The sequence below is a fragment of the Pomacea canaliculata genome, linkage group LG3, assembly GCF_003073045.1.
Source record: "Pomacea canaliculata isolate SZHN2017 linkage group LG3, ASM307304v1, whole genome shotgun sequence".
In the NCBI taxonomy this organism is placed as follows: Eukaryota; Metazoa; Mollusca; class Gastropoda; order Architaenioglossa; family Ampullariidae; genus Pomacea; species Pomacea canaliculata.
In genome coordinates this window covers 12,800,578-12,828,500 of record NC_037592.1, presented here as the reverse complement: position 1 = coordinate 12,828,500, position 27,923 = coordinate 12,800,578, and the positions used below count along the sequence as shown (strand labels likewise).

The window sequence follows — 27,923 nt, the reverse complement described above, 5'->3', positions numbered from 1 at the left end:
GAAGATGTATGTATGTGGAATTTTATCTGGGATTGTTTATGATAGGTGTCATGTTGTGTATGTTGTTTACTGTCAGTGTTCGTGGCTATTTACTACTGTTATCATGCTCCTTTGTTTTCTGAGTTCAAACGAACTAAAAAGAAAAAAGCAAATAAGAAAGATCGAAAGAGACAAAGAAACATACAGAAGAAAATAATCTTAGAGTGAACGAACATTTTATTGAACGAAAAGAAAATAAAGAAGTAAAAGGGAGACAGTAAGGAATAAGTGAACGCGAGAGAGAAAGAACGAGTAAAAAAAGAGAACCAATCACAACCAAAGAGGGTGATTATTAGAAACAAAACATTTCTGCAATTTGCACCAGTTAATTAAACGCTGCAGTGTATAAAGGGAGAGAATAACAGGAAACAGAACCAGATTGAGGTTCCTGATTGTCGCCTCACGTGCCATACGGCACAGACAGGACTGATTGATTATTGATTGATTTGTAACAATTAAGTACTCGGGGAAAATGTGACTTTCCACTGCCTGAGTTTTAAAGACATAGACATATAGATTGTAATAGGAATGTATTATTAAGACACACGATATGTGCTTAAAGCTAATAAATAATACAGCGAGAAGATACTCCGTGCAATCAAAAGAAGGAAACTAAAAACAAGACAACGGGATGTGACATGATGCAGTTCTCACTGCAACAATATGTTCTTTTCCTTATTCATCCCACATACAATAAAACATTTTTGTAATAAGCTGAAATGCACGAGTCGTTTGGCATCATCTGAATAAAGTCAACAGTTGTAAAGCAAATGAAAGACTTTAGTTCTGTTGAAGCCAGGTTTACTAACGAACATATTTTGTTTCTTGATATGAAGCAGTCCGTTTTGTATTTCGTATCATAAGGCCAGTCAAGAAGCAAATGTTGTTGTTAGTGAGTTTTGTTCACACATGAAAAAGAAAATACAATTATTAGTTTATATTATAAGCTTTTCGATTTTTTAAAATTACCCATATCTCATCTCGATGCACAGAGGGGGAGGGGGAAACAGCATCATTATCTAACAGTAAGTAGTGCTAAATTTTGGAGAAATGAATTGCTCTCATGTACTACAATAAAGTGATCAAAAACAACAGAAGCAATAATAATAATAATTAAAAAAATCAGAATAAAAACAACTACAATGTACATTTTCATAGCACTCTACCACAACACAAGGTTATGGTCTGACCACTAATAGAATACATCCACATTATATAACTACATAAATGGTAGATTACAAAGCAGACAGTTTCAGATGAAATGGAATAATAAAACAGACTAAAATATGGGGTCTAACTTCAGTTGTTCTTTGGACAAAAGTTTGAATGACACTATCGTCTGCTAATGGAGCATCACCGAAGGTAGTGTTCCAGTAAGGTGGTGTTAGATAGTTTTCGTCTTAAATCTAGGAATGGTAAGGAGGCAAGTATTTGCAAGAGTACAGCGACACTTGCTGGGAGCTTAGGTAGTTAGAGAGACAGAATAGTAATGAAGAGAGCCTGTACAAACCTTGATGCAAAGTGTAGCAGTTTATATGTTATGCAAGCATGTACAGGAACTGACAGATTAACACACGATTTAATAAGGTGAAGATGTGATTTACTATCTACATATCACCACGTGCAGTCATTGCAAACTAAGAAAAGCATCAACACTAGAAGATATGTTGCAACCCCCTTCCTCAATAAAACCCCACCAAAACTACACAATCAACAGAATAAAAAACATTTGCCAAAATATGAGAGCAGTTGAACAATTATATTTAAAAAAGATATTTTGAACTCGGTGGCTGACACAAAGCTGTTAATCCAAGCACAGAATGCAAGGAGTAGGACCGTTACAAAATCACGAGAAAAAATAAATTATAGATTTGACTTCAGTAAACAAAACAAGACACAAAACACAGTTGGGAAAAAAATCCAAACGGCAGTATGTAGATACACTGCTCAACAAAGCGAAATAATGAGTAGCCCACAGAGCTTTACAGCCTGTCAGCACCGTTTTCAATATTCAAAATATTAAAAACAAAAAGTTGAGTTTTTTATTTTTATAGAAAGAACAGTTACGACTAATGCTGGGGTGTATATATATATCAGTTTTTGTCAAAAACACCATTTCTTAAATACCATTTCTCAAATACCTAAAATATGGAAAAACTGACCTGAAACAAAACTAAGTACAAAAGTGAGCAATAATGATGAGCTTCTTATTTCATCCGCAGTTGTACAAATAATCATCTGCTGTTTTCCTTCTTCGGGTATTTTTTATTGTGGTCGCTGGAAAGTTTTCCAATACAGTATAGAAAGGTCAGAGGGCGTATTGCAGTCACAGGTCATAGTGCAGTGACTGGAACAAGTTTCCATTGAGAGGTGTGGACAAGTTTCTGTTACAATATTTCTTTATTCATTTTTGTCAGATTCACACGGAAGTGAAGAAGCCAAGAAAGCAGAAATGTCGAGATGTTTGTAGTCCAACTCAGATGCTGATGCCAAGCTGAGGGTCACGTCACTGTTGCCATGGTGAACAAGTCTGTTGTAGTCCGGTGGGTCATCGTCCAGTCCGCTGTAACCCGGATCGACAAAAGGCGAAGCTGCGGCAGGTGTCTGCCAGTCAATGTCCTGGAGATCCAGAGGGTCAGAAGGTCGAGGGTCATGGTCCAGGCCGTCGTCAGAAAATTTAGCGTACCCGTCCTCTCCGACAACTTCGTCAAACGGGATCGGAGACGGATGAGGCTCGAGAGGATTGGAAGCTGTGGTAGAGATCGGAGTTTAGATTGACACTTTTGTGTTATTTGCTGACATGTCCCCTCTGCGATTGTTCGTAAAAGACACACGCAAGCACAGAAACACCAACATGCTCTTACAATCACGCAGGCACGCACACAGGAAGGGACAGAGTGGCAAACACAAATATAATACTACATTAATTGAAATATCATCTGCTTATTAAAATATCATTTTGACTTTTGTTTTTGGCATAAAGTTATTTCCTGCAACAAGAAAGAAAAGAAAGTTTACCTGGGGTGTGACTTTGGTCGTTGTGTGCACCAGTGGTACTCGTCTGTTGGTCTGTCACGATATTTTCACGTGACTCACTTTTCCTGGAATGAAGCAAAACAGCTGCTTTGGTGTATCTGTGGCTTACAGAAACCTTTCTAAAATTACTTGCATTGGTGTTGTGATTGAAATTTTAGAATTTACTGCAGAACTTACATTGAATCTTAATCTCAAAAATCGACTTAGTGAACCAATCGTTTAGCAAAAGTTTGAATTTGTTAAAATATTTGTCCCCAATAAAAAAAAAGTCCAGCCGAGTGCTTCTTTAAAATGGACTAAATTAGCTACGTGTATTTCTGATCTCACAGGTTTAAACTTGTATTATTAATTAAATATTTTGCTATGCATTTACTTTAACAATATTTGATTAGACACTCTTTTTTTACAATCTGTCATCATAACTTTAAATGTATTAAAATACTTTAGACATTGAGGACACAATCACACCTCATAGCATCAAACTAAAAAAAAAAATGTATATATAGATGTTTAATAATGCTTTCCATAAACATAAATTTACTCACGGGTTTATGAATTGTATGATGTTTCTTTTCAACAAAAGGAATACGATGGCTGCGGTCAACAAGACCAGGGCGACAATCAAGAAGCTGGCCTTACCCCATGGACTGTCTCCTTTGGCAGTAAAATATAGCCAGACAAATAAAGGGAGCCATTTGGCAATGATTTCACATGACAGTTACTCTGGTCTTACGTTTGTCCACATTTGTCCTGAGAAAAATGCTCTCGCACTGAAACTAAGAGCCTGTGAAGTTAAGATGGCGCGGTAAAATAATGGGACAAAGACTTTGATGTTCAGCTGTGAGCTCGCGAGATGGACGCTTATAACGATAATTTTATTGATGCTGATAGATAAATATGACAGGAAATGGAAAGTAACACAAGTGTCGTTTCTATTTTGTGTGTCAGGGTAGAAAGCTGACTTAAAAAGCTATAAGAATCACCAGCTTCAAACTGTTGTTACAAACAAAGTAGCATGACACTGATAAAGGATAATTTAATATCATTTACTGTGTCAACAAAATTGTAATATCTAACCCCTTTCCGTCGGAACTATTATTTGCCTTGTAAGAAATAGAAATAACTGTTTAGAAAACTGCGCTATCAAGGATGAGTGTCAGCAGCTAAACAGGCTATACAGGATGTCAAAATTGAAGTATTTTAAAGAAACATTTTTTCTCGACATATCAACAAATCAACTTTTATTTCTTTATTTCTGTTTCCCACTGATACCTAGATCTTTTCTTCGCCGTGTCTGGTTGACAAAGATAAGCACACATCCTTGTATATGCTCGGCCACTAACATTTATAATAACAGTCCAGGTTGAACAGTTTTTATTTTTGACTGCTTTTTCTCGAATCACTGTGTAAATGTAAACTGCACATCGCAGCACGTCAACAGAAAAAAAATTCATGTTTAAAGATTTTGTTTTAAATTTTTGTTTTCAGTCTGTTTCACCTGCGAGCTACATTTACACGCTGTATTAAAATGCAAATAAACAGTGCTATAACACTTTGTTGTCGACCTCAGTTGGACCGATCATTTTGATATTTAAAAACCCTAAATATTACTTAGTTATTTGATTTTGTGAGAACATTTCTCTGATAAATTCTGAAAAGAGATTTTAAGAAAACAAAATGATATAAATCATCATAAAAATACCTGAAGTATTGAGTGGTTGCGGCGAATTGAGTGTCGGTGGTGCAGTAGTAGTATTGCCTTCACTTTGGTTGTTCAGACAAGAACCTAAAACTATTTCACAAATGTGAAACAACACACATCCGATCATTGTGATTTTTCTTTAGACGTCTGTACAAGATTAAATAGTCAACAGAATTCAGATTTGATTGTTATAATGACCCAAACTCTATAATGTATGTATAGTACTCGTGTGTAGGAGGGGGCTGTGTGTGTGAGGAGACGCGCGTGTGTGTACTGTGTAAAAGGTGTAAGAAAGAGACGTTGAGGGGAAACAGTATGACCAATATAAACTTAGACAGCAGTCTAAATTAATATAAACCACTGTACCCTCCACAATGATGATGAAGGTAGCAGCAGCCTGTCCATAGCTAAGCCGGCAGCGCCACTCTCTCTTGTTGTCAGTGGCCGTCAGGTCACGTGACAGTCTAGACTCGGCGTAGTAGTTGCAGCTCTTGGTGTCGACGGGATTCTGCACGTGCATGACGTCATTCACCTTAAAACATCTCAGAGGCACACATGAGTAAAGGATAGCCACACTCGTTGTTTGCTTTGTTATTAGTTCATCAGTTGTAGCAATGAATTCTTACCAACTATCAGATAAATAGCAGACCCGTGTCGTGTGCAACCACAAACTTGTATTACTGGACTGGTGGCAGACGTTTTCATTTTTTTTATAGTTAACTACTAAAACGAGGCAGATGTGCACAAAGCTTCCGGTTTAGTCACATTTATTGTTTAGGCTGACCGAGACTAACAGAGGAGAACTTCGCTAAGCGTTGGTCTCACAATAAAGAGTGCTTAAAATGCATGCAATTAAATGTTTCCAAAGTGTTGTGGTACGCTTGTAACACCAGTCTGCTAAAACCTTTAACAAGAAAACTTTATTCGCCATTTTACTTTCATTTACTATTTCAAACATTTTCATCTTAAATTTTCAGGTAATTTGCTGTCATCTCAGCATGTTAAGTACGTTTGCTATATCTAACACTCATGTCTGTGCAGAGAATGATAATGTAAATTGAACGAAAAGTCCATTAGTAGATAATGAAGAAATTTAATATACTATATAGTCAATTCAAAGTAACAAAAGATGTTAAAAATCAATAAAATAGAAGTTAGTAAAGACATTACACTGTAGTTTATGTAACTGTCGGTGTCGAGGACAAACTGTCCGTCCGGCGGTCTGCTCTCCCACACGATGGAGTTGGTCTGTCGGCCGAGAAAGGCGCGGCACGTGACCTCCATCTTGTCTCCAGGACAGGGATGGACATTCTGAGGCCTCTCGATGGACACAATGAGCGGTCCTACACACACATACAGAGAGCAGACATTGTAAAGGAAATTGATAGATACAGGCAATCTAATGAAATAAGATATTTAAACATTTCATTCAAACGACTGCGTTGATTCAATACTGCATTGACAGAATCAGACTTTATCACACAGGGGGAAATGGAGGATAAGTATCAAGAGAGATTAAAATGATTGGAACTTGGTTTTATCTTTGATTTACAATGAATACTACCATTCTTTTAACCATCACTTATACTTTTGGCGCGTTTTCTTCTTCAGGAACATTTCACATTCTTTTTTTAGGCAATGGGAATACTAAACGTCCACGGTATATGCAGAATCAAAATCTCTACCAAATGCCTGTCTTTCTCATATTTAAACATTTTTAAAAAAAAATCTACTTGTTCAAATAAAAAGTAAGCATACTTTAGGGGAATAAATGAGAACAGTTGATTACTTTCATTTCTCTAGCTTCATAACAAAACCGTCTTTTTTAGTCTTCGAGCTTCCGACTTTTTCTAACCACGAACTTTCAAGTTATATTTCTAAATGTTTGTATAAGTTTAAATTAACAATAAAACACTTGGCAACAAATATAAGAAAATTTCCTGATTTTGGGGCTAAAAAGATATCTTTTTGTGAATTTGGACTATGAAAGTTGAATTCGCACATTGTTATGTCCGGAAGATGTGATTTCCTCAACACAAACCAAGCTTTTTTCTGTTTTTAGAAAGCGGGAAACTACATCGTGGTGGAGATAATAATGCAAATTGGAAGTTAGGTTTCGGTATCATTTGAAGGGAATATCAAGATCCTAATATTTCAAACGGGATTAACTAGGAACAGGGACTATTTGGTCCACATTGACAGGAAAGGTAAAAATCCTCGATATATAATCTGAGAGTAATTTTAAGTTTGACAGGTGAGAGTCCAGTAACAGCGCAGGTTCATATAAAGTATGGTAGACAAGTTAAATGACAGATTATAACTGTAAAATCACTTCATTGGATCTTCCGTTTAAGCCCACGATTACTGCAAACATATGTGAACATTTAGTTTTAAAGTTTACCATTGACCTGTCATATATAAGAATATTAGCAACCTCTTTCTTTGCCTCTTTAGAAAATTTTGCTGCTTCATTATTTAAGGTGATATTCGTCAAATTTTGGATTTTCTGTCTTTCAAGCTGGTGTAGAATTATTTACATTCATTACTTTCAAGATGACGTAGACTAAACTTCAAATCTCTTCAAATTACTTACTCCTTGTACAAATCTTTTTTTAAAAAATTGACTGGTAGGATATATATATATATTTTTTGCTTCTTATATAAGGGTAACTCTTTCCGGTAATTCTTTGAGAGATAAACGAGCTTTATATCAGTAGAGCTGCTGCAAACCTTCAAAGGAGAAGGTGAAGTTGTCTAGACGAGATGATATCCGCCCATTCGACTCGCTGAAGTGGTAAGAGCAGTAGTAGGTGAAGGAGTCTTCACACCTGACGTCTGTCAGGTAACCCTTCAGGCCATACTGCCGTGTGGTAAGCACTACGTTACCTGTGTCCTCGTATTTGGTCGCTGAATTGTCTGGACAGAGATAACATTGTGATGACTGTTAGTAGTGTAGTTAAGTATAAGATAGATGTCTCGATTTTAGTAAGCCTTCTTCTTTACATGTTGCAGTGTTTCAACTCTCTTTGGTGCATAAGCTATACAGTTTTCGGAGAGGAGATACTTATTAACACCCAGTCCTTATTGTTTGTCCATTAACAACAAACTTTGAGGCTCTGAGTTTCTACGGGAGCAAAGGCAGGGTGACAAAACGGACAAAGCTATAAAAGGAAGCAATTAAACAAAATAAAAGCTAGTTGACCACTTACTATACCAGTTCGCTATCCGTGACACCTGTCCACTGGTAGTTCGCTGGTTGTATCGTCCGAAGGTGGAAACAATAAGTTTGTTGTTTTTGAGATCAGAATCCAGCGGACACCGGAAGTGCAGGAAGCCGGTGGCGTTGTCGTAACTCAGGTAGTGCTCTGTGTATAAATAGTGGCACGCGAACCTTTTGATGTAAGAGTATCTCTTGATAAAAACTGTCATCGTGACCTGTCTCTCGAGTTTCTCGCGAGTTGTGTGGTGACAATGTCAAGAAATGGAACAATGTCAGCTTTACAGAGGATGCAGACTGTTCGTTTTTTTTTTAAATTTTAATGATTACAGCCTTGCACTCTGTACTGGGGATTGTCTTATGCCGAAGTTAATTATAAATATTGGAGCTTCTATCAAGTATTTATTACTGAAGTTTCTTGAATGAATTGCAAAACGAGCAAAAATGTCTTTATTGCTTTCAAATTATTACTGACCTTTGTCGTGTATGTTGGTTTTTCCATGAAACAAGAGAGGACTGTCACCTTCATAATGTTTGGTTACGTTTTATCGACGAAATATTTAAAAGATACACATTTTGAGCCAATTTAAGAAATATTCAAACACATTTTATTCGCCTCTTAAGTGTTTACCAAGACATTTAAAACAGACATGTGATACAGAGATAAAATAAAGGAACACACTGCCTACAGCACTTTTCAAATAAATTCTAAGGTAGTCAATTTGCATAACGCCAATACAAGTTTTATAATATACTTTTACTAAATGTCTACTCTTCTTTTTATCTTTGTCTACACCTAAATTTTCAAAGATAAAAAAAAAAAATAAGAAGAAGACCAGTTTATGTGATGATTCTCTTGACTCACCTTGTGAGGCTGCCAGTCCTATCACAATACACACAACAGTCAGGAGAACCTGGCGCCACTTGCTTAGCCTCACATCCATGTTGTTAAGGCACTGAAATAAAATAAGTTTTCTAGCCATTGCGAGAAGGGAATTGTACATAAAGTTTGTGTTACACAGTCAGTAAAATATACTCCCGTGCTAGGAGAAGTTACGATGAGGATCCAGACCTTGCAGTAAAATAAACAATTCCATTTATTGTCTAGCCTGCGAGGTGCAAAGTGAAGACAGAGGTAGTAGATGTTTTTCTCACAAAAGTAACTTGGGGTAACTTTAATATCCCCAGGATACCAACAAGATATTGTCTTGCTTTCTTGACAATCAGAAATCTGAATTATAAACGAAATAGATGAAATAAAAAAATCTAAATACAAATTTTTAAACCTTTGTTCAAACAGGTTTTTGTAGCAACATTTACCTTAAACTTCTAAGCGCCCCTAGCCATCAGGTCTGTCAGTAGACAGCTGTGGTGTGACGGACTGTGTCATTACAACAATTTGTGATACAGGCAGGTCTCTAACTCGAACACATGAATATAAGACAAGGATGTAGATGCTGTGATACTTTTCCCTATCAAAAACTGTTTCGTTTCTTTCTGTTCCGTATTGTACAATAATGATTTCTTCCTTGTCCCTTCGAGAAGACTAGTTAAAATGCGCGTGTGAATACTGCTGTAAGCTTTATTGTTTAATTAAATGTTATCTAGCTTCCACTTAAGATATTTAGCTTAAAGAAAGCATCACACGTAGCCTTAGTTTCGTTTGTACACTTACATGCATTTGTTTTTATAAATCTTTACACGATATGTTGACAGCATGTAAACATGATACATGGGGTCTGTCAGTTGAGAACCTTAAAAACATAGAAAATCTTCGATGAACTTTCTCACAATTGGTAAAATCTTTTATTTGATTAAGAACATTTTAAAACATCAAGAAGTTGTTTAATTACTTAAAATACACACAATTTTAGCTTATTGTAACAAAAATGTTGACAAAATATGAGGGCAAAGTTGAGAATTATACGGTTAAACGTCAGTCTACACAAGTTCCTCCTTAAAAACGGAATGAGCTGATTTTCAAAGCAGTTTTAAGACCATGTTACAGTTTACCTGGTCTTAAATATGGTACAAATTAAAAGCAAAAGAATAAGAATAAGAAACAAAGCATGAAAGAAAGAAAGAAAATGTGAAAATGTGAAGTTTTCAGGGAAAATGCAATTATTGCTGACATAGGTCTTAATACAACATCATTTTCTGTCTATCTATCTTTTTGCTTCCTATTCAGAATTATGATATTAATAACTCTTTAATGAGAAAACAGGTAAACCAATAACTTGAAAAAGTTTTTTAAATCAGAATGTTACATCAGGACCTTGTGTAGCAATCTACACTGCAAAAGTCCCTTTGTCCTTAAATCACATTATTGAAGACCCTATTAATGGTAATGTAAAACAAACCAATTTACAGTTGCAAAGTTAATTCAACCTTAACTATAGCTCTGTGAAAGGGAACTTAATAACTGAATAAAGTCTCTTCCTTCTCTATTCAAATGGTATGTTGTGTGCTCGGTACTTTACTGTAAAACCGAAAAAGCTTTGTAAGGAAACTACTTCCTGGCTTTTTGACTTGACACAGTAATAAGGGAAAAGAAGAATGAACAGGAACTGACAGTCAAGTGTACATCTGGGTTATTACACTCTCAGAGGGCGTGTCAGAAACTGTTTTTGACAGACTTGTGTGAAAGATGGTCTCATCAAAGAAAGCAGTTCTTTTTCTACTGAAAGTTGTGTGAAAGGTATTGTAATATGATGCATAATAGCAATGGTGTTCTTATGAACTCGGGCTAGGTGTAAAGAAGAAAGCACGATTGTTATTTTTTTTTTAGAATATATTTGTTGAATTCCTTCAATGTCCCATTCCTCTTTCTCCTGCAAGCATACAAGAATTGTATCTTTCTTAGTATTTGTACATAACGGGGAGATAAGATTTTCCATCATTACTACACTTTTAGAGATATTTTTACAAAATCCGTAATAAATTGATAGAATAGAATAATAAATATAATATTAGGTATCACAGATTTTAAATGACTATCCAGCTTTAATTGCATGCCCAAAGGATACGACAATTAGAGTTTCCAAACATTCTAACACACAAAAACGTTGACTATTATTTCCTTGTTACTTCTAATTTTGTGACCTACAACCTAAGGGCTTTTCTCTCAAAAGCATGTGAAAATTTCTTAATTCTTTCGACATCCTGGTTCTAGTCCAAAGCAAGTCCGAATTCTAGTGACCAAGTTAACTTTGCTCTTTAAGTCGAGGTTAAAGAGAATTAGGTAAAGGTTTGGGAGCAATACTTGGCAAGTGACACTACTCTAGAATATTGCTGACAGACACTCAATATACTCACACCCACACTCGTAGACGACACTACGAGCACAATTATTTGTACACCCCAAAAATGACTCCTTCCACATAGACATGTAAATACACACACACACACACTTTCTCTTTTTTTCCTTCTCCATCTACGTCACTCCCTGTCTTACACTTACACTACAAACTACTCACACATTTAGGTTCACCATAGATACCCAAACACTGATGCCTGCATGTAAGTACGGATGCTCACTCACACGTTGATATACATGTCGATGTACTCATCCCCCAAAAGACACATTCAACTTTTAGTCCTAGTTCGAGCCACTGAGAAGGATGAAGCTGGTACAAAGCAGTGACTATGAAACACGTGATCTGTATAAAGTTTTGATGGAGGCAAAAAGGGACGAACTTCCTCTGCAAGATGATCACTTCCATGAATTGCATGGCCACAGGTGGACAGCAACACCAGCAAAGACAGCTGTCTCATCCCTTGTTCATGGATTCACTGCAAAAACTTCAGAAATGTGTTATGAATAATCTTTAATCTGCTATAATTAATTTTAGTCACTATTCTTTCACACATACTTCCTATGATTAAATAAAATAATACTTAATTATTAAATCATGTCACCAGGTGAAAATAAATACTGACTGATAAGATGATATTTTGCTCCTTATCAACACCCTGCTATAATCTTTTCCTCTACAGATGATAGACTTACCAGCGAGTCATATCCAAGTCGGTGGCTTCGTTGGTCATTCCATCTGTCGTTCATCAGTAGAAGCAGTTAGAGACCCCCAGAATCTACTTCCATTCTTCGCTTCAGTAAAGTTTGGAGACTGGTGTTTCCTTGGATGCCGCTGCTTATTTGTCCTAGTCTACATCTTCCCATGTACCAGCGGAGTACAATGTTTATCGGCATAAATTGCTGTTCCTATCTCCTAACGACATTAACATACTATTCAAACCCCCGTTAGTTTAAAAGTCGGCAAGAGTTGTACCATAGTTATTTGTTTTCTTGCATATTGCATCTTGTCATGACGCGTGTTATGGAGATTTGATATTTAATAATCTCAAGATGTTAAATCCCATTGCCTGTCATGACGCGATGCAGTACATGTGGTAGACTGGGTCAAAGAGGCACATACATTTCATAAGACTGGGCTGCGAATTCTAAATCAGTAAAAAAAAAAGTTTAGAACCCACGAGAGATATTAGAATATTAACCATTTGAGATGCGAAACGCTACAGTTGACACTCTTTGTTTAGAAATTTCAAATAACAAAAAGACAACAAAAAATGAAAAAACACACACAATGCTACATACTCGGACACGTACTTGGCTAATGTGATTGTTGACATTTATTTCCCGCTGTCATTCAGTTCACTAGATGTTCGTAGAAGAGTAGCTCTCAGCACATAACAAGGGACACAATAGTCAACACAAATTTAACACTACATTGATCAAGTTATCGTCTGCTTTGTGAGCCATTATATTTTTAATCATAAGTGTTAATTCTATTAATGAAAATTTGTAAGGAAAGGTTACCTGAGTTTGACCATCGTCGTTGTGTGTGCGGGTGGTAGCGATCTGTGGGTCTGTCTCGACATCTTCCCGTGACTTACTGTTCCTGAAATGAGGCAAACAACTGTTTTATGATCCCGAGGATTAGGGAAACCACATGGTTTTCAAATGTTTTAATTTCTCAAAAAGCTTTCTCAGACTAAAAAACAAATTTAAGCTAATGCACAAAGATAACTGCAAGTATTTGTGGTTCAAAAGGTAAAAAACTGTTTTTAAAAAAATTCTGCTTTTACTTGAACAGTACACTGGTTTCGTAAATAATAAATAAATAAAATTGTTTTCACAGTATGTGATTTTAAATTTAAATATGTTAAAATGCATTTTCATCGAGGATACTTTAACTCGTGATATCAGAAAACTAACAACTTTAGATGTTTATTAAACTGTTCCATAAAAAATAGCTACTCACGCGTGTTTGTGCATCATTTTTTTGCCGAAGAAAGAAAATTGACGATGACACTGATCAGCAAGATCAGGACGACGACAAAGAAGGTTGCCTTACCCCATGAACTGTCTTCTGTCACAAAGCAGTATAACCAGACAAACATAGACAAACACTTGGCAATGATTTTACATGACATTTAACGTTCTCTGTACATTTTCCCAAAAATAAAGGTCTAACAATAAAACCTTTCAGATTCTGCAGTAAAATAATGCAATGGAGATTTTAATGTTCAACCCTCATGTAAGTTAGGAAGTTGATGAAGAAAATTGCTACTGGTGCTGACAAAAAGAAAAAAAAAAAAAAAAAAATACACGTGACAGAAAGGAGGAGTAGAAATGCGATATATATACATTATAATGCATAGTCTCTTTCGGAGATTTTTTTACTCACAGTAGAGTTACTTTTATTTATTAGTAAGTATTACCGTATGTGTTTTAATTGTGTTTAGTACGCTATAAAGGAGCTTCTTGCTTATCTTCTTCCAAACAGATCATCTGTTGCATCAACAACAAGCAACTAAAGTCCATCCAAAGCATAAGCAAAGATGCGAATCGTCCTGTTTGACAGTTACAACTAGCAATAATATTCGTTAATGGGGAGAAATTGTTGTCTGTCAGTCATCTGCGACCTATAATTGCATACTGTATTTAAATAAACAGTTCTGGAATACTTTGTTTTCGACCTTATTTGGACCGATCATTTGCTATTCCAAAAATCTAAAAACTTACAAAGCTATTCAATTTTGTGAGAACTTGACTTCAATAAAGAAATGTGTAAAAATGGATTTAAAAAAATAATGATAGAAATCTTCATAACAATACCTGAACTATTACCTGGTTGCGGCGAAGCCGTTGGCGGTGGTGCAGTATTAGTGCCTTTACTTTGGACGTTTTTCAGAACAAGAACCTAAAAAATATTATTAGTAAGTGACAGCACATTTGATGCCTGTAGAATATTGAATAATCAACAGAATTCAGGTGTGACTACTATGATGACACGACGTGTATTATTTATATATAATATGTATATATATATAGAGTGTGTGAGGGGTGCATGTGTGTACTTCAGGTGTAAGACAGAAAGAGACGATGAGGGGTAAGAGTATAACCAACATAAACTAAGAAAATGGCTTCAATACAAAAGACTGTACCATCCACAATGACGATGAAGGTAGCAGCGCCTGTCCATAGCTGAGCCGGCAGCGCCACTCCCTCCTGTGGTCAGCGGCCGTCAGGTCACGTGACAGTGTGGACTCGGCGTAGTAGTTGCAGGTCTTCGTGTCGACGGGAGTCTGCACGTGCACGACGTCAGTCACCTTGAAACATCTCATACACACACGTAGCTTCCTGTTGGTAACTCAATGACTGCCTGCTACTATCAGACTGACTGTCAGCACTCCAGGCACCAAACAACAAATCTTCAAACAGAATATATACTCATAGTACCACGAGATACTGTCTCTCGTAAACAAGATTAACCAGAACAATGGAGGTATTAAGTTAGTTTGGTTCCCTCCCATTTCGAAATAAAAGGAAATGAAGAGGATGATAAACTAAGTAGACTGGCAGTAAAACAAGAAACCAAGTAACCACACTAAACATCTTTATTTACTTTAGACAATAGATTCAAAGTATGAAAAACATTTTTAATTTCAATAAATCGATATCTAGAAGTGAGTAAAGACATTACACTGTAGTTTATGTTACTGTGGGTGTCGAGGACAAACTGTCCGTCCGGCGGTCTGCTCTCCCACACGATGGAGTTGGTCTGTCGGCCGAGAAAGGCGCGGCACGTGACCTCCATCTTGTCTCCAGGGCAGGATGGACATTCTGGGGCCTCTCGATGGACACACTGGGTCCTACACACACACACACAAAGTCTCAGCAGACACTATATCGCACATTGATGGTAACACAGAATGTTATGTAATAAGATATCTAAACATTTCATTAAAAAATGTTATGTAAAAGATATCTAAACATTTAATTAAAACAACTGTCTGTAGATACAGTATACGCTACAGTGACAGAGAAACAAACTTAAGCCCGTTTTAAGCAAAACATTTAGGAGAAATGCAAGTGAAGTATCAAGATAAATTAAAATGATAGACACTTCGATATATGTTTGTCTAGCTTTAGAAGAGTTTTGCATTTTTCAATAGGGATTGGGCAGACAAAATTTTCGCGAGGTATTCAGAAAAAAGTCCTGCACAGAATACATCTTTTGAAGATTTAAACTTGGATACAGTTATGTTTGGTGCTGTGTGAGAATCTTACGACCTGTAGCTCACTTGTATGAATCAAAAGCTAACAAAAGCTAATCCGGGACACTAATATTTCATTGGAGATTTACTAGGAACAGATACACTAGCTAGTCCAGATTGACAGGAACTGTCAAACTCGTTGATAAACTGGATATAAGTAATTTAAAACTTCACAAGTGAGTGTCCAGTAATAGCGCAAGGTCAGAATAAAGTATTGTAGACAAGTAAAATGACAAAAAAGAAAACTGTAAAATATTCATCACTTCGCTGGATATACCCTTTAACTGTCCCATGTTTACTGCGAACATAGGTGAATATTTAATTTCAATTTTAACATAAACTTGAAATAGAAAAAGCACTTTAAAAAATTTCATATTTCACATTCTTTCGACATTTTGTTGCTTTATTATTTAAAGTGATATTCGTCAAATTCCGAATTTTGTGTCTTCACGTTTGTATCGAGACATTTAAATTCCTTACCATCAAGATGACAAAAATTAAACTTTAAATCCGATTCAATTTGGAGGATAAAAATAGTTTTTCTTCTTACATATTAGTAACTCTTTCCAGTAAACATTTGAGACAAACAAGTTTTATATCAGTAGACCTGCTGCAAACCTTTAAATGTGAAAGTGAAGTTGTCTAGACGATTTGATATCCGCCCATTAGACTCGCTCAAAGAAGTGGTAAGAGCAGTAGTAGGTGAGGGAGTCTTCACACCTGACGTCTGTCAGGTAACCCTCCAGGCCATACCGCCGTGTGGTAAGCACCACCTTACCTGTGTTCTCGTATTTGGTCGCTGAATTGTCTGGACACAAATAACAACTGTGATAGATGTAGCTAGTGTAGTCAAGTGTACAAGATGTTTCGAAATGTCTTTTTTTTTTTAATTCGTGGCAGTTTTTTTTTTAATATTTCTGGTACATAAACTATAAAGTTCTGGGAGAAGATATACTTATTAAGATCCAATCCTGTTTCTAAATTAACAACAAACATGAGCTTTGAGTCTCCGAGTCTTTTGGAGAGCAGACGCAGGGTAAAAGTACGGGTTAAGAAGTAAGAGAACATTAAATTAAAAAAGCTAGTTTGACCACTTACTATACCAGTTCGCTATTCGTGACACCCATCCACTGGTAGTTCGCTGGTTGTATCGTCCGAAGGTGGCAACAATGAGTTTGTTGTTTTTAAAGATCAGAATCCAGCGGACACCGGAAGTGCAGGAGGCCGGTGACGTTGTCGTAACTCAGGTGTTGCTCTGTATATAAGTAATGGAACGTGGACTATTTTTAATGTACGAGTATCACGTGACCTATCTCTAGAGTCATCATTCTCGCGTGTTGTAATAGGGACAAAGTCAAGGAAAGCAACAGTATTAGGTTTTCAGATGATGCGGATAGTTGTTGTTCATTTTTTGGTCAAATATTATTAAAGCCTTTCACTCTTTATTGCGCATTACATAATGTGATGTTCATTCTAAATATTGAAGTTTCTGTCAGTAGTTGAGTACTGAAGTTCCTCCAGCGAATTGCAGAACAAATGTGGCTTACGTAACCAACTATAAGAAGAATAATAAGTGAGAATTTATAGAGAATTTGTAGCCTACATTTCAGCGAAAGACTCATTGTCACAAACTAGTCACGAACATGTAGAACAAAGAACCATGCAAAGACTCCCAGCGTTATATACGTGTTAAAATGAATTGTGAAGCTATAAAATGGATCTGTAAGTAAAATATGCATTTTATACCTAGGGGAGAAAATAACAGAAAATTCCCCTCCTGGCACCCCCAAGAACATTATTTGTTATAAACGCCAAAACAATTTTTATAAATACTTTCACTAAATGTCTATACTTCTTTTTATCTTTTTCGATATCTAAATTTCCCAGTGATAAAAAAACTAAAATAGGAAAAGGACCAGATTAAGTAGTTTTGTGATGATTCTCTTGACTCACCTTGTGAGGCTGCCAGTCCTATCACAATACACACAACAGTCAGGAGAACCTGAAGCCACTTGCTTAGTCTCACACGCATGTTGTTATGGCACTGAAACATAATAAGTTTTCTAGCCATTGCGAGAAGGGAATTGTACATAAAGTTTGTTTAACACAGTCGGTAAAATATACTACAGTGATAGCAGGAGTCGTGATGATGATGACCCAGACCTTGTAATACATTGAACAATTTTCTTTATTATAGTGAAAAAGTGAGACAGAGGTCCTCGACCATTTCCTCACAGAAGTAACTTGTGGTAACGTTGATATCACCAGGATACTAATCAGAATGTGTCTTACATCCTCGACTAGTACAAGTCTTTGAATCATAAACTTTGAACTTTGAACTAAAGGAAAAAAAAACTATAAACAGTTTATTCAAACCTGTTGTTAAAAAAGTTTTTGTAGCAACGTTTACCTTAAAATTCTTAGCGTCCCTGCGCCAACAGATCAGCAAGTTGTGTTGTGACAGGACTGTGTCATTACAACGAACACATGTGAAACAGGCAAGCCTCTCATAATCCTAAGACAAGGATGTAAATCTGCAAAACTGTTCTCTATAAAAATGGTTCTTTCTGTTCCGTATTTTGATTAACAATTTCTTCCCTGTACCTTCGAGAAGAGTCGTTAAAATGCGCATGTGAGTGCAATGGTAATCTCCATCGTTTGATTAAATATTCTGTAGCTTGTAGCTAGGATATTTATCAGAAAGAAAGCCCCACATTTATACTAGTTTCATTTGTACACTTAATCCATTTGTTTTTAGAAATCTCCGCACAATATGTTGACAGCACAAGGACATGATGCTAGGGTGGGATCCTTAGGAAAAACAGAAAATGTTCAAAGAAAACCCTTCCCGGCCCTTAGTGAAATATTTTGCTATATTAAAGACAATAAACATTAAGAAATTGTTTAATTAAACAAAACACACAATTTTAGCTTCGGTGTAGCAAATGTGTTGACAAATGGTGAGACTTAGAGCCATGTGGTTAAAGTCAACCTGCACAGGTTTCTCCTCGATAAAATAATAAAATGGGGAGTTTCATGTTAAAGCTCCTTTAATATCTCTTCCTTCTTTATTGAAATGATTAATAGTATGTTGTGTGGTCAGTACTTTACTATAAAACCGAAAAAGGCTTTGTTCTCTGTGTTCTTTGTTCTGTGTCTGGACTTAATATAAATACATTATTTTATGCATGTAGCGTCACTATTTATACAACATTAAATGGAAAGTCGTAAGAGGTTTCTAAAATATTTTCGAACAGTAACTTTTATTCTCGCTGTGCCTTTGAATTGGCAGACAAGCACACCACAATTTCGTATTTCTTAGCATTTCCATATAATGGGAAGATAAGATTTTTCAGTAGGTCAAAATATGTAGAAACGTATTGCCAAATCAGTAGTAAATTGATAGATTAAAATATCGCAAATGGGAGTCAGATTACATGCGATGTGCATTGAAGGGACCAGCAAAAACAAACATCAATGTTGAGGAAATCGTTACGTTAAATCATGGATTGTATAGTCGAGGATTGAAAAGTACCGGATGTAGGGGCTTTCGCCGGGACCACCGAAACTTTATGCGAGGAAAGCGTTAAATCGAGGATGGCTGAATAAAGGTTTTACTGTATTTCTTTGTTCATTCCAATTTTGTGTCCTAAGTTCTAAGGTTGTGTATTTTTTCAAAGCATGTGAGATTTTTTTTTCTACATCGTGGCTGTAGCCCTAATCCTTATGGGCACAAACACGAATTTTAGTCACGCAGTTAACTTTGCCCTTTACGTCGAAGTTAAAGAGCATTAAGTACACTTTCTGGGTAATCATATTTATTTGTAATATCCTTAGGAAGATAAAGAAAAGAACTTGTTATTTAGCAAGTAACATTAGGATTTTTTCTTGATAATGGCTGTCAGAGACTCAATAAATATCAACCACAGAACACCCATAAACAATTATTTGTGCATTTAAGCAATGACTTATTCAATATAACATGCAAATACTTGGGCACGCGCACACACACACACGCGCGATCACGCGTGTCTTTCTGTTTTCTTCTCCCTCTTCCGTACTCACTCTCTTCCACTTTCACTACACACTACTCACACATTCAAGTTCCTCATAGATACCACACCGTTATTGCTGCATGTAAATATTAATGCTCACACACTTGCCATACATACATCCCCCACAGACATTCAACTTGAAGTCCTCACTCCAGCCACTGAGGACAGGGAAGCTGCTACATAGCAGGTGTTCCTCAGTCGGGAAGTTCTGACCCGGACGTACTTATACCTGACCCTAGAGGGCTTGAGGCAGAACACACACACACAATATGGTCGAATCAGACTTTCTGGCACTGGGTGGTGCTACCATACCAGGTGGTGATTAGGGATGTCAGTATTGTCGCGATTCCCACCTTGTGAAACCCTGTAAAATCTCTCTTCTCAGGGTGAACTAGTTGTTCTGGGGACTAATAGCGTAATAAGTCTTAGAGTATAAGAAATAAAGGAAAAAATATATGTATTTATTTAGAGGGAAGTACAGAAACTCTGGTCAAGAAAGGAAAATAAACGATATGCAACAACCATGCAAAGCATCATTTTCTTATTCAAAATTAATATTTCAAAATAAAAAGTAACGTTAGGTTTTTCGATTTTTCTTTTATAAATAGGATAGTTACGACTGATGATTAGTTTTGTTTAATATGTATGTATGTTTATATATATATTAATGGAGGAATCACCGAGTCTCAATCCAAGGCATTTCTCATTCACCTGAGCCTGACTTGTGGAACAAGTGATCCCTACGTATTCCTTGGCTTATGTTTGTTGGAATCACACGCATGAGAAGCTAATAAGCAGGATTGTCGAGATGTTTGATCACTCAGCGACTGATGGTCACCTAACTGTTGCCATGATGAACAAGCCTGTTGTAGTCCGCTGCTTCATCGTCCAGTCCGCTGTAACCCGGATCGACAGAAGCTGAAGCTGCAGCAGGTTCATGGCAACAGGATTCGTGGAAACCATGAAGGTCAAGGGTCATAGTCTCATAGTCTCATAACAAATATAACATACTCCTCCTCTCCGATGACACAAGTGTGTGACCATGCTTAACACTCTTAACAAGATTTCAAAAATTCGTTTTTCCTTTCTGTTCCGTATCGTGAATAATAATTTTTTATTTATTCGTTTGAGAAGAGTCGTTTAAGTGCGCATATGCTTACAATCTTTAAGCCATTTTTCTTCCATGGACTATAATTATATAGAAAAAATAAAAACGCTGCACTAGTCAAATGACCCAGTGTACAACAGGAAATCTCATTTTTCTTCAGTTTCTTATCGTGTTCTCTCCTTTTTAAGAGTTATTAAGCAAAACGTAACTTCCTGCTTCCGTACGTCTTAACATCATGTTATACACCTGTCTATTGCTTAATATCTTGAACTGTGATAATAGCAGCTGGTAAAATGAGAAAAAAGTCAATCAATAAATTATTAAGAAAATGGAAATGTGAGTGTGACATCTGGACGTATTGCAAAAGGTGCCTTTGTAAGACATTCAGCAAGAGAAATTTATTGATATGCTCAAGAGTATAATTTAAATTTAGTCGACAGCTGAAAAGTTAATCGGATTTTCAGTTGGATTCTATGTAAGGGAAATAATTACTGAATAAACTCCCTTCTTCCTCTATTGAAGGCTGTTTTGTACTCAGTGTGTTACTATCAAGCACAAAAGACTTAATACAAAGCGTCTTTTAAGAAGCTTAATACAAACACACTCTCTGGCTTTTCAGTTCTCTTTATTGACACACATTACAGACAAGAAAGAAAGAACAGGAAAAACATTTCAGTGTACACCTAATACTGCATTAGTATACTCTTAGTTATATGGCTTGTTTAAAACTGCATTTGAGAGATTTTCAGTTTCATAAAAGAACGCAGGTATTTTTCTATTGAAAGTATGTGTTACATGTTTTAATATTTTAATATGATACATTATGACAATGCTTTACCTTGGAAGTCAGATCATGTGTAAAGAAGAAAACACAGTAAGATTGCTAAATGAGAGGTTTGTAAATGTTTCGAGCTCCGACTTAATTCTATGAACAATATTTGTTTACTCATCTCCCCTATAACCCGAATAGACAGATTGCGAAGCAGCAGCAGGTGCCTGGCAAATGTTGTCCTACAGACCCAAAGGATCAGAAGGTCGAGGACCATGGTTTAGGCCGTCGTCTTCGAAGCTTTGGCGTACCAGTCATCTCCGACGACATCGTCAAACGGTATTGGAGAAGGATGAAGTTCGAGATGACTGGCTGCTGTGGGAGAGATCGGAGATTCGATTGTCAGTTTTGAGTTGTTTGCTGACATTGTATCAGATGACAAAATGACTAAATAATTTTTAAGTCACCCTCGTGTTGACTAGATAACAGTGAAAGACGTGCTGGTAGTAGCCTATCACTTGTATGATCCTCGAAGGTACGCACACAACAAAAAGACACAGTTGTCAACACAAATATAACACTAAGTTATTATATGCTGTGTAGGAAGTTTTACTTTTGTCACGTGGCTTTTTGTCTGCTACAAGGAAGAAAAGTTACCTGGGGTTTGACTATAGTCGTTGTGTGCGCGTATTGTACCCATCTCTTGGTATGTCACAGGATTTTCATGTGACTTTCTTTTCCTGCAATGAAACAAAACAGCTGATTTATTGTGCCTCTGATTTAGAGAAGTATTCCAGTCTTCCAAAAATTACATATATTAGTGAGTGATACAGTTCGAATTCTGAATGAACGTATAAATTTACAGTGCATCTTATTCTTGAAGTTTTAATCGGTTAACCGATCATTTTCCAAATCTTTGAAAAAGCTGATCCAGACTAAAGAAACTAAGCGAAACACTGAAATCAAACACAAAATTTAGTACCTGACTTCCGACATAAAAATTTGTATTTTGTAGTACATATATTTTATCTGTACACTATATCGTTTTGAAAAGACATTGTCTACTTTGTTATTTTCTCATTTTATTAACTTTAAATGTGTTATAATGCGTTAGGTGTTGAGATAACTAAAAAACTATCTCAAACTATAAATTTTTGTTACTTCTTCCCATAAACATTTTTTACTCACGAGTTTTTGTAATGTATAATTTTTCCTCCAACTGAAAGGAGAAAGATGACAATGGTCGACAAGCTCGTGACGATGAGGAACACGTTTGCCTTTAGCCATGTATTGTCTTCTGCAGACAAGTATCGCCAGAAAAAAATTAGAGAAAGATGAAGCCGAGGTTGATTATGCTTTTTATGAAAGATTTGAAGGCGCGTGGAACGAGGACTTTCATGCTCTACAGTATGACAACAGTTCGCAAAGTCTTTGTGTTAAGCAATGTAAACTGTACATGAATTAGCATCTCCACAGAGAAGAAATTTAGGAGATATTTTTGAAAGAATTTTCTTTACTTTGGATTCATCTACGAATTTTTTTTTACAATTGTACTAAAGTTAAATAAAATATTATCTAATAACTTTGTTGTAGACCTTATTCAGACTGAGCATTTGATTTTATAAAAAAACTAGTACCTGACTAGGCTCAAGTTTATGTCAATTTTTCTTCGATATCTAAATGCTTAAAAGATATTTTGAAAGTAGAATTATAATAGTCACCATAATAATATATTAGTTCTTACCTGATTGCGGCAAAAGGTTGGTCAGTGATGTAATCGTGGTTACATACAGATCTTTCAGACAAGAACCTAAAAATAAGGGACAGTACATTTGATTGTTGTACTTCTTGAGTCGTCTGTACAAAATTAAATGGTCGAAAGAAATCACATCTGACTCAGAAAGAAAAATATACAACAGGAAAAAGCTTGGGAAAACCAATTGTTTGCAAAATTTTAATACATTGAAAAAAGAAAGCACTAGCAGATGACTGATGTGTCTCCAACGAGAACGTTGGTGATAGGGAGAGAGAGAGTGTGTGTGTGTGTGAACTTCGAACGAATGATTTCTTGATGTCTGACTTAGGAAGTACTGAAGAGTATATACCAAAGTGAAGGATACGACAAGACTCACTGTTGGTGTTGCTGTCTGTTTGTACTCTACAATTCACGAGTCATTGCCCTGCAGGGAGGCCTATGGGATAATCAAAATCAAAATCAAATCAAAACAGACTTTATTGTCTGCCCAGGAGGACAGAAATTTGTCTTTGCTCACATACCCATACAGACATTTAACAAACAGTTAGGAGTAAAAGTGAGGAGTAAAATAGTGTTGATTGCACCAGTCCATCAAGGCAGTGTATGTTTATCCTAACAACAAACCTTGGGTGACCAAGGGCCTAAAAGCACTGCTGAACAAAAAGAAACATTTGTTCATCACGGGCAGAAGCCCACGACAGAAGATTAGTACATAGAGAGGACCATGATGCTATCCGTTGGGTGGGCAGAGGCTCTACGAGCATACTAGTTAGTCCGCTTTCAGTAGTCGTATTACTTCTGCACTGCATCCTATCATCGTATTATTCTCGTCATCGATAACTAAACTAAAGTGTTCTCAAATAATATTAGAATTTTTTTTTAGAAGGCTGTACCGTTCATAGTGATGATGATGTTATCAGCAGCCTGTCCATAGCTAAGCCTAGCAGCGCCACTCCCTCCTGTGGTCAGCAGCCGTCAGGTCACGTGACAGTGTAGACTCGGCGTAGTAGTTGCAGTTCTTCGTGTCGATGGGAGTCTGCACGTGCATGACGTCATTCACCTTAAAATGATCTCGGACGCACTCAAGAATGAGATGGAACATATAAGATATTTGCTTATGGGTGCTAACATATAAGTTGTAACAGTGAATACTTACAAAGGACGAGATAAAGACAGTGTATACCCATGAACACAACAATCTCGTATACACTCGATTGAGAGCAAAATAGTCGAGATTGTTGATCAAATGTAAGTTAAATAAAATATGTTTAAGTAGGCAATAATGACGAATTTGATGATTATATTTCCTTTAGACGTTTAATTAATAGATTAAAAGTAAGAAATTATTTACATAAGTATCGATAACTTGATAATTATATATATATACACTATCCTTTACCGCTTTGTGTGTATGTGAAAACTAATATGAGGCTAGAAGTTAGTAAATACATTACACTGTAGTTTATGTCACTGTCGGTGTCGAGGACAAACTGTCCGTCCGGCGGTCTGCTCTCCCACACGATGGAGTTGGTCTGTCGGCCGAGAAAGGCGCGGCACGTGACCTCCATCTTGTCTCCAGGGCAGGGATGGACATTCTGGGGCCTCTCCATGGACACATTGGACGGTCCTACACACACACGAACAAGTCATCAGACACTGTATAGCATATTGATGTCATCATATGTAATACAAACTTTAAGCATATCATTCAAACGACTAATTAGTATGTGGGCTTTTATTGTCTGACTGTACTTTGAGAGCATTTAAACAGGTTGTGTGTAGGTTAGCACTTGGGTGACAGAGAAACACAGTTTACCACGGCCTCAGCACCAAAGGTAGGAGAAATGCTAGAGACTAAACACAGTTTGTGCTTCTTATGTTTCGTGCATCTGTCATTCTCTTTCGTGAAACTTTGACCGACAAAGAAACTTTATATCAGTAGACCTGCTGCAAACCTTCAAATGTGAAAGTGAAGTTGTCTAGACGAGTTGATATCCGCCAATTCGACTCGCTGAAGTGGTAAGAGCAGTAGTAGGTGAGGGAGTCTTCACACCTGACGTCTGTCAGGTAACCCTTCAGGCCAGACTGCCGTGTGGTGAGCACCACCTTACCTGTGTGCTCGTATTTGGTCGCTGAATTGTCTGGACACAAATAACATTGTGATAGATGTGAGTAGTGTAGTTAATTGTGAGATGGATTTCCCTAAATTGACATGTCTTCTTCCATACCAGTGGAAGTTTTATTTTTATTTATTTATCTATTTTTTATTTTTTATTTATTTATATTTCTTGCTGCATAAACCATAACAATCTCTAAGGTAATAGTTTGGGTAACATACGACCGCTGCAGTTTCTAAATTAACGAAGCGTTTTGCTTTGAGGCTAAGAGTTCTGTTGTTTTGGTTTTTTTTTTTCGCTCGTACACTCAAGGTGACAAAAAGGATAAAGAAATAAGAAAGAATAAAGCTGAAAAATCAAAATAAAAGCTGGTTTTACCACTTACTATACCAGTTCGCTAATCGTGACACCTGTCCACTTGTAGTTCGCTGGTTGTATCGTCCAAAGGTGGCAACAATGAGTTTGTTGTTTATAAGATCAGAATCCAGCGGACACCGGAAGTGCAGGCGGCGGGTGGCGTTGTCGTAACTCAGGTAATGCTCTGTGTATAAATAGTGGGATATCATGTGTTTATATGTAATAATACCTTTTGATAACAACTGTCATGTGACTTTAATAAATTCTCATTTTCCTGTCTTGTGATGGCGTCAACGTCAGGAAGCGGGACGATGTGAGGTATGAAGATTATGAGGACTGAAAGGACGAATTTTCATATAAGCAGCAAGTATGATTATAACTTAATGCCCATGAAATTATGCTGAGGTCAATTCTAAGTACTGAAAATCTTAAGAATGTGGTCTCACGAAAAGGACAATAACAGTTTTATTAATAAACTTTCACTATATGTCTAAACACATTTTTATTTATATAGATATACCTATACCTCTCGATGAAGAAAAAGTTGAAATAACAAGTCCAGCTTTTCTGATGATTTTGTGGTAGTTTTAACTCACCTTGTGAGGCTGCTAGTACTATCAAAACACACAGAACAGGCAGGAGATCCTGGAGGCACTTGCTTTGGCTCACACTCATGTTGTCCTTGCCGCTGAAATGGAATGACTTTTCTAGCCATTGTGAGAAGAAAATTGTATATAAAGTTTCTGCTACACAGTCGCTATTGTACACTGTGATCCAGACCTTGTAGTACATTAAACAATTTCCTTCTGTTTTATTCTAGAAAGGCTCACAAGACAGAAGGTATGTCGTAGTCCTTTTTCTCACAAATACAACTTGTGGTAACTTAGATATGCCTAGAATACTAAGCAAAAGACGTTTTACAGTCTCAGTTTTAACAGATTTTTGAATCACAAGATGAAATAAAGTAATAAAATAGTTACTTAACAGTTTGCTTAAACCCATCGCTAATATCATTCTTATGGCAACATTTACCTTAAAATTGGAAGCCAGAGGATCCACTAACACCATCCAGAAATCTGTCGGTGGACAATTGTGTTATGTGGCTGATGACCGGACTGTGTCATTGAAACGAAAATATGGAAAACACGCTAGTTCTTTAATTAAGAAATTAGACCTTGGACAGGGATGTAAATTCTGTGATTCTCTTTTCTCATCCGTTCGAGAAGAGTGGCGAAAGTGCGCATGTAGTGCTATCCATTGTTTAACTAAATATTATCTTGGATTGCACATAGCATATCTATAAATATATATCAACAGAACCACCACAAATAACTTGTCTTAGGTTTACTCATACACTAAGCTAGTGGAATGTGGACATGAACTTAGGGAGTCTATTAGACACCAATATTTAGAAACAACAGAAAATCGTCAACAAAATCTTTTTTGCTTCATTAAAAGAATTTGTGTCAACGAGAACACTTTTGTAAAACCAAATAGATGTTTAAATACAAATATATTTCAAAGAAAATATTGTCATTACAGCAAATGTGTTGACAACATTGTGTGGTTGATAATCGTGGACTGAAAGTGTATTTAGGACAGGTTTTTTTCTGAAAAAGGTATCGACAGTTGAATTTCAAAACTTATCTTGGACCATGTTAAAGTTAATCTGGTCTTAAGTAAAATTCTTTTCTGTCACAAATTATAAGCAAAAGAAAAACAGCCAGAACGAAAACAAATCAAGTAAGAAAGAGAAAAAAAGAAAATGTAAAGCAGAATATAAAGACAAGGAAGAGAGAGCGTGGTGCTCTTGTAAGTAGGCCCAGACCTGTGTCAAAACTACTTTCTCTATGATTTTTGAGAGAAATGACAAGTTGAAGGTGAGTTTTTGAGAAGTAGCTTCACCAAAATATTTTTAAACAAAGATGGGAAGACAACTGATGGCAAGCTGCATTTACAATGTTAGTTACTCAAGTAAAATCCGATTAATCTTGCACCTGTCTTATCATTTTAATTTAGCGGACAGGTGCAATATTAATCAGATTTTCACATGAGCTCTGTGAAAAGAAACTTAATTACTGTACTTATTATGCATTTAAGTCCAAAAGAGCAATGTCATCATCAAAAATACTTTGCTTCTACCGCTTCTCTACGGCCCTCTTCATCAAGAAACAAAAGCTTGAAGT

General features: G+C 36.4%; 2 protein-coding genes across 5 annotated transcripts; both read right to left on the bottom strand.

Annotated features, from left to right (window-relative positions):
• Positions 1-207: 207 nt before the first annotated feature.
• Positions 208-26,419, bottom strand: LOC112560381. Of its 4 annotated transcripts, none has more exons than XM_025232208.1 (10): positions 9,315-9,459; positions 8,860-8,950; positions 7,987-8,142; positions 7,508-7,693; positions 5,948-6,120; positions 5,144-5,285; positions 4,778-4,867; positions 3,621-3,729; positions 3,058-3,140; positions 208-2,789 (listed from the first exon to the last, which is right to left on the bottom strand). In XM_025232208.1, exons 2-10 carry the CDS (start codon positions 8,936-8,938, stop codon positions 2,440-2,442), a joined length of 1,368 nt encoding a protein of 455 aa, XP_025087993.1. In that variant the 5' UTR covers positions 8,939-8,950; positions 9,315-9,459; the 3' UTR covers positions 208-2,439. The 4 variants fall into 4 exon arrangements, with proteins under 4 accessions (XP_025087993.1, XP_025087996.1, XP_025087995.1 ...); XM_025232211.1 differs by having other exon boundaries at positions 3,621-3,726; XM_025232210.1 differs by lacking the exons at positions 8,860-8,950; positions 9,315-9,459 and adding an exon at positions 26,334-26,419.
• LOC112560382 lies at positions 21,391-23,417 on the bottom strand. The gene is made up of 4 exons (XM_025232213.1): positions 23,252-23,417; positions 22,696-22,804; positions 22,165-22,247; positions 21,391-21,882 (listed from the first exon to the last, which is right to left on the bottom strand). The coding sequence occupies exons 1-4, from the start codon at positions 23,337-23,339 to the stop codon at positions 21,788-21,790; spliced, it is 375 nt and encodes a 124-aa protein (XP_025087998.1). The 5' UTR covers positions 23,340-23,417; the 3' UTR covers positions 21,391-21,787.
• Positions 26,420-27,923: the final 1,504 nt, after the last annotated feature.